Consider the following 7,500-nt stretch of genomic DNA (forward strand, 5'->3'; position numbering starts at 1 on the left):
CACACACACACACACACACACACACACACACACACACACACACACACACACACACACACACACACACACACACACACACACACACACACACACACACACACACACACACACACACACACGTGCATGGGCACACTCACACAGGCCCGCTAGAGAGGCTGACATTTAGCGTCTGCCGAGATGCAACGATCAACAAAAGGTGTCTCTCTCCCCTGCCGAACAATACTCACTGGAGAACAGTTGTCATAGCAGCATCACAACCAAGACGCCTTCAAAGGAGGAAGATGGGAGGAAAATAGAGCCTGCTGTTTCTTTTTTTTGCCACTCGTGAATTTTTGAGTGTCAGTGGTCCGTTAAGATATTTCAAAGCAGATTTTCATCAGCGGGATGCTTCTTTTCTCCTCTCATCTCGGTACGATCTGTGCGTCTCTGTAAACCGAAGATGATGTTGTTATTTTTCACACAGCTATTTTTGATTCGCTTTCACTTTGTCTGTTTCTGCGTTTTCACATTGAATTGAATGAAAGCACCATGTATCTTTCATACGTGTGATTATGTATGCGCTGGCATATTGCCGTGACCTTGTTATTGCTTGTACTCCTCATCTTATAGCAACCATTCTCTATGTTTGTGTCTTGAGCCCCTTCTTTAAAAAGTATATTCTTAGGGGCTTTTGTGCCTTTATTGATAGGAAAGTGGCGATTGTGACAGGAAGTGAGAGTGGGGAGAGAGATGGCGAAAGATTGGCAAATGACCCGGGGCGGAATCGAACCTGGGTGGTCGGTGTAGTAACCCAGTGCCCTAGGACACGGCAGGGCCGTCTTGCGCCCTTTTTAGATTCATGATTGGACGTCTTGGACGAGATTTTTTTTTGCCTTTATAATGACAGGACAGTTGAAGAGGTGAAATGGAAATGGTTGGAAGAGAAAGATAGGGAAGGGTTTGGGAAAGCCCCTCGGGCTGGAATGGAACCCGGTTACATGGTGTAACAGTGCAGTGCCTTAGTTTTGGTTTGAGCCATGGCCAGGGCCAATTGGAGGTCTTTGTTAAGGCATGAGTAGACCAAGCGTGACATCAGTGATTCCAGTGACGGAAGTAATTGACTTTGTACTGAGTCGCGCAACAAAAACTAATCGGGGACTAGAGGCAATTTGGGCGACTTGAGCAACAGTTTGTAATTGGACCTCAGCGAATATTATGCAAATTAGCTAGGATGCGGTTCGGTGACAGTCGCATCAGCTAATGGGAACGTTGTAATGCTTGCATTCTGCTTTTAACAGACATACTCTGTCGGCGCTATCGCTCGCATCGCTCGCATCGCTCTTGCTGCACAGCCCAGTGATTCTCTGCCGCTTGATCTTGTCGTGGCCGGTGTATTCGTCCGGTAGCTCTCCCGTACTCGTGTGAAACTCGACTTTTGCTGCGGATCTTTTGTCCTTGAAATGGAACATCCCTGACGCTTTCACTAACTACACACCACCACCACCACCACCGCCACCCTCATCCACGTTAATCAACAGACTCACCCGGAGGGCACAATAGTGTGTGTAGATTAATATATGATCTGTCAGGTGTGGCGTTTGGATCTGACAGCCGTTATCAAGCATCGGCAGGCTGGCGAATGCATTTCAGGTCGGGGGAACAAAAATACACTGTCACAGTTATCTAAGGTGATGGAACAGCATCTCTGCAGTCCCCCCCTCCTTGTCTGTTCTGTTCCAAAATTACTATGAAACTCAACTGCCGCAGTCCTTCCTGCGAACTCGCCGATTATGTACATCTGTCAGATCTGTTAATCCCCCAGGGTGTGAGCATTTGCAGTATTTAGAACAAAAGAACATGGCACAGATAAATTGTGTTTTTTTTTGTTTCATTTTTTTCTCTACTTGTGGGTTTTATGATTTGGCCTGGTTTACAAAAAAAAATCATCTCCCTGGAGGCTTTTCAGTGGCCCTGTTGTCACACTGTGAAATAATAAAGAAGTAGTCTGTTGCACAAACCGCTCCGCTTTCATCCCCATTGTCCGTTTTGCCACACCGCCGGCGAGAGTGACTGAATGAGTGCCTTGACGCTTGTTTTTAAAAAACGGAGTAATCCCCCACCCGTCCGTCCCCATCATCCATCCTCGCTGCCCTCGGACCATCCGAGGTTAAGCCCGATGTCCTTAATGCAGCAGCGCAGGCCGTCCAATCCCGCTCTGCTCCTCTCTGCTCACCCAACACTCTGCAGAGGTCAGCTCCTGCGTGTTGAATCCTCTTAACCTGGAGACAAGTCACAGTTTACCGCCAGGGTTGCCAGATGAATCTGATGATTTCCAGCCCAAAAAATGCTCAAAACCCACCTAGAAGCACAAAATCCCCAATTCTATTGATTTCTATGGCAAAAATTGGGCGGATTTTTCTGCTAAATGCCATTTTTACCCGCACATGGCCATCCTAAGCAGCCCAATTGGGCGGGAACCAGCCCAATCTGGCAACACTGTTTACCGCACCAACCTTGCACTGCTGCTCCCCTGCCCCCTGCCCCACTTCACACCACAGCCGTGACCCCCCTACACTCCCACAATCAAGTCAATTCAAGTCAAGTCAGCTTTTATTGTCAGTTTCTTCATATGCGCAGGTCATACAAGGAAATTGAAATGACATTTTCTCTCGTATACCATGAAAGGACGTTGACATACATGGGACTGACATTTACAGACCGACATTAAAGTGCAAGACAGGACAAGTAACAGTGATGGTCCAATCCCACAATCATGCCTGCGTGTTTTTTTTTTCAGCTTAGATTCATCAGCCTTTGAAAGTTGTAAAAGCCCCGACAGCTATGTCCTACCACCCCACTGTTATTTTAATGGGAACTGCTCACAGCCAGCCAGACAATGCTGCGGATGCTGCAGCCTCGATTGTGAAACATTAATGCGGACCCTCCTTTAGTCCTAAGTGATCAATGTCACATATGCAGTGTATGCTGGCAGCCACACGGCAGCCACAGATGGAATAGACTCATCTATGCTTCCGTGGTTATGTGGGCCAACTGCCTCTGTCTCTCTCGCCGCGCGCTGCTGTTGCTCTGAAGTTGACCTGGCTCCGACTGCCGCCAAGAGCTCCGTAGATGAGGCTTTGATTTAAGAAACCCTAGTGATGCACTGTCACAATTAGATTGGTCAATGGCCCATGAATTTACCCAGCAGCTGTTTTTTTGTATTTTTTTCCCCTCTTCTCTTCCGCGTTGGAAAGTCAGTCCGTCGTAGATGTAGCTGCTCTGTTGCTTTGCTGACACTGTAAGGCGGTAGTGCGGTACGGTATAAGCGTACGGTAGCGTATAAGTCTCGGCAGCCAAGGACATCGTCGGCAGCCGGCAGGCAGCCGGCACATTCTCGCTGACACATTCTATAACACGGATCACTGGTTCAAAACACAACTCATTTTTTACTTCATACCCATGTCACGAGTCCGCTCATAATTTATCCTCCAGAGAGCCCGGGCTGGCGCTCTCGCTTGCTCTCGCTCTCGCTATTGCTCTGCCGTTTCCTGTCTCGCTGCTTGTCTCTGGATTTTTCTCCCTTTCCTCTGTCTGTCTGACTGAATGTCTGTCCATTTGTGTCTTTCTTTCTATCTATCTATCACTGCCTCTGTCGCTCTTTTCTTATGCCAATCCCTTCATACCTTTCTTCCTTTTTTTTCTCCCTCGGTCTCCCTCTCTCTTAGTATCTCTGAGAATATCTGTATTGCTGGAATGTATAAATTGAAAAGCAAGGTCAAGCGGGGGGTCAAAGTGTCAAATGTCACACACAATGTAGATCAGAGCTTATAATAATAACATAAATCCACACTCATGTGACATGGTTGATTGATTGCTTTTCTGCTGTGCTGTGCTGTGCTGCTGTGTTGTTGCAGCTGTGATGTCGCGCTCCCACGAGGGCCCGGGTGAGATGGGCAAAGCGGTGGTGATCGCCAAAGACGAGCAGGAGAAGATGAAGGAGATGTTCAAGATCAACCAGTTCAACCTGATGGCCAGCGACATGATCGCCCTCAACAGGAGCCTGCCCGACGTCAGGCTGGACGGGTGAGTTCAAGATGAAGATGACGTGATGCGGCCCTACGGTGCAGGCGCTAACGGTAGGGCACTCGTCTGCTACGCGGCCGACCCAGGTTCGATTCACGACCGTGGTCCTTTGCCACCCCTTCCCTGTTCCTCTCTCCCAACTCACTTCCTGTCTCTCCTCCACTATCCTGTCTCATAAAAAAATAAAAAAATAAAAGCTTGAAAAGCCCCCAAAAAATACTTTAAAAAAAAGATGATGACGCACTCACATAAGATTAAACTCATTACGTTATTTATGGGTCAATGATAATGCTGCTCAATTATGGAGAAAATCAATATCAAGTATTCATTCAGAGTATTTCAGTCAATACTGATATCACAATTTTTTTTAAGAACAAAAAATCGTGCCAAACGATTCACAGTCTTTGAATTCATTATGTTATGTGTGGGTCAATGGGGGGCTCAGCCGTCAGGTGGTACAGCCAAAGCTAATGGCTATAAATTAATTAGTAATTAGTAATTAATATACTGCAATGAATATGCTTCTTAGGTGCTGTTTCCACGTAGCTGGATATTTTTATATGTGGATATTTTTTTCTCCTGGTTGCATTGGTTTTGCATTGGTTTTGGCCTTCCGTTTCCACGTAGCAGATATTTAAAATCCAGGTATAAAAAGCAGGAGAAAAAAATATCCTGTTTAGGGGGCTGAAACGCATTTGTTACAATGGAGGATTTATTTTTATCCACACATTGCGTTTACACCTCAACAGGAGAAAAAAATACCCTGCTAAAAAAATATCCTGCTACGTGGAAACAGCACCTCAGATACTCCACTAAAAACAAATAATTTAATCCATACAATAGTGGCATCAGCTGTGGTTGCACCCCCCTGACGTGTGCTACTACTAAAACGTCATTGACTCTTATATAAAGTGCAGATGCAGGCTTTAAGCTTTCAAAAGGAGCCTGCCGGATATCCGGCTTGACAGGTGAGTCAAGGCAAAGAAATTGGTACTCACATTAGCCTAAACTCATTATTTCATTTACATATTAAGTGCAGACAAATCGGCTTTATGCGCTCAACTGGAGCCTTCCCGACGTCAAGCTGGACGGGTGAGTCAGGTTGCAGGGTACAGGTCGTTCCATTTCCCAAAATCCAAATTAAAAGACCGTCGGTGGCATGAGTTCAGTGTGAGTTTAGACACAATACAAGTTTTTTGTTAAGAAAAAAAATCCAATTTATTCCAATCCAATGATTGGCTGGGTGTTTGTGTGAAGTTACCGAGACTGATTGACTCTTAAAGGTTCGAGGCTTTCAGGCAAACTGCTACACCTTCAAACCCTTGAAGTACTGTATTCCACCCATCTAAAAGCATCCATGTAAAAGTTACTCATATATGGTCATAATCTGGACGTCCTCAGCAATAATAAAATCACAGTTAAGTGAATGTATCTAAATTAAGTTTATAAACTACCATACTGTATCAATTCCTAGACTGGGGGATCTAAAAGGGATTTTTAAAGGCTGCACATGCTCATTTTTTGTCCTGTGAGCAGGACCAAAGCAGCATGGACAGGTGAGGGGCACTGGATGACTGACTTCCTCTAGTTTTCAATGGGAACCACAGAAACACCATGGGGGTAGTGAAAGAAGTTACTGAGACTGGTTGAAGCTAGGGATATTAACTGGTAGCCGTTTAACCAGTTGTTGACCGGATCAACGTCAACCGGTTAAAATTTTCTCTGCCGGTTAACCGCCCTGCCCCCGGTGCGGCGTTGCATGGAAGGTCGACGTTGTGCGTAATGTGTGCCTGTATGTGGGTGCGCTGGCAAAGCAATTGTTTTTCTCCCCAAAACAAAACCCTTGTTCCTCCACAAGTAGGTTAGTGGACAATGATTGGGGAAAATGTATAATACAAATGGGCACAAACTAACATTGTGTGACAGGAGCCTAACCATTATAAAATGGGGTCAGAGAAAGACGCACGACAGGACACAATATCATAAATGGCAGTTATCGAATTTTCGGTTAACCGGTTAACCACAGGTTAATGAGGCTCGGTAGTCGGTTAAGATTTTTTTTTAAATGTTGCCATCCTTGGTTGAAGCCTGCACATGCTAGTGGACTTTTTGTTCTGAGAGCAGGACCAAAGCAGCATGGACAGGTGAGTGTCACTGGATGACTGACTTCCTCTAATTCCCAACGGAAACCACAGAAACACAATGGGGGTGAAAGAAGTTACTGAGACTAACTGGTTCAAGCCTGCACATGCTAGTGTAGTGTTTCTCAACGGGGGTGCTACATACCCCCAGGGGGCGTTGAGAAGCCCTAGGGGGGCATTAGTGTGTTTCCTTTTTCAATACTAAGGGGAGCGTTGACAGGCTTATGATGAGGTCAAGGAGGCGTTTGGGAGGCTTATGCTGAGGTCCAGGGGGAGTTTGTTCAAAAAAGGTCGGGAACCACTGTGCTAGTGGGTTTTTTGTTCTGAGAGCAGAACCAAAGTAGTGTGGATGGGTGAGTGACACAGGAATTGGATTGACTTCCTCTTGGTCTCAACGTCAGCGGGCAGGAACCACAAAAATACCCTGGAAGGAAGTGGGTAGAGTGTCAGCTCAGATAGAGGCCCTGAATCACTGTCATGGGCTGTTAGGTAGTACACCCTTTGGGAATCAAATAGTAGTTGTTGCTTTTGTTTCTGGTGGCACACTCAACAGTTTAGGGCAGTGTTTCCCAAACTTTTCTCCTTGCGCACCCCCTTGTACATTTCAATGTGGTTCACGCACCCCCTAAGCGAATGTTTTGGTGTACTTATGGCCACTCAAATATGGGTTCACAGCACAAATCATTGCACATTATGCAGAGTCATTTAGGGAAACCTCATTTACAATAGACTTGATGTTTCTTCAAGCATACAATGCACCATACAATTGAAAACTACTTAATGTACATTAATACAGCATGAAAACACATGTCCTCCATTGCTCTATTCAACTCGCGCACCCCCTTGGGGAAGGCCACGCACCCCCAGGAGTGCACGCATCCCAGTTTGGGAAACCCTGGTTTGGGGGAACATGCTCAATGTTCAACTTCCCCGACGTTAAACTGTCGAGTTTTGTCTTTTTAAAACGCTTAACCCATTGATGCCTAAAGCACCTGCAAAAAAACCCGCCTGCTGAATGCCTAAAGACCTTGTTGGGAAAGTTGCCCTCAGCCTATAAAACCCTAAATATCTCAGCTTCTGATGCACATAAAACATGACATAAGTTGCATTTAAAATCCTAAGACCCTCATCAGAATGTGTTCAATCAGCTGTAACATACCGACATTGTTATTTAAAAAGCTAAAATCTCAAGAGCCTGAATGCAGCGAATTTGTCGCTCCAGGCACCAAAGGTCAAACAACATACTGTATACGAGTCATCAGGCTAAAATGGGTTAAGACACTTTATAAATTAGCCG

The 7,500-nt window shown here is 45.7% G+C and overlaps 1 protein-coding gene across 2 annotated transcripts in view; it reads left to right on the forward strand.

The window, feature by feature from the left end:
- The window catches only part of galnt13 (UDP-N-acetyl-alpha-D-galactosamine:polypeptide N-acetylgalactosaminyltransferase 13), a 90,840-nt gene that overhangs the window by 17,504 nt on the left and 65,836 nt on the right, over positions 1-7,500 (forward strand). For both annotated transcript variants that reach the window (XM_063213558.1, XM_063213557.1), the window contains exon 3: positions 3,894-4,062. In XM_063213558.1, the coding sequence (XP_063069628.1) occupies positions 3,894-4,062 (169 nt within the window). The remainder of the gene's footprint in view (positions 1-3,893; positions 4,063-7,500) is intronic.

Source organism: Engraulis encrasicolus, chromosome 13, assembly GCF_034702125.1.
Source record: "Engraulis encrasicolus isolate BLACKSEA-1 chromosome 13, IST_EnEncr_1.0, whole genome shotgun sequence".
NCBI lineage: Eukaryota > Metazoa > Chordata > Actinopteri > Clupeiformes > Engraulidae > Engraulis > Engraulis encrasicolus.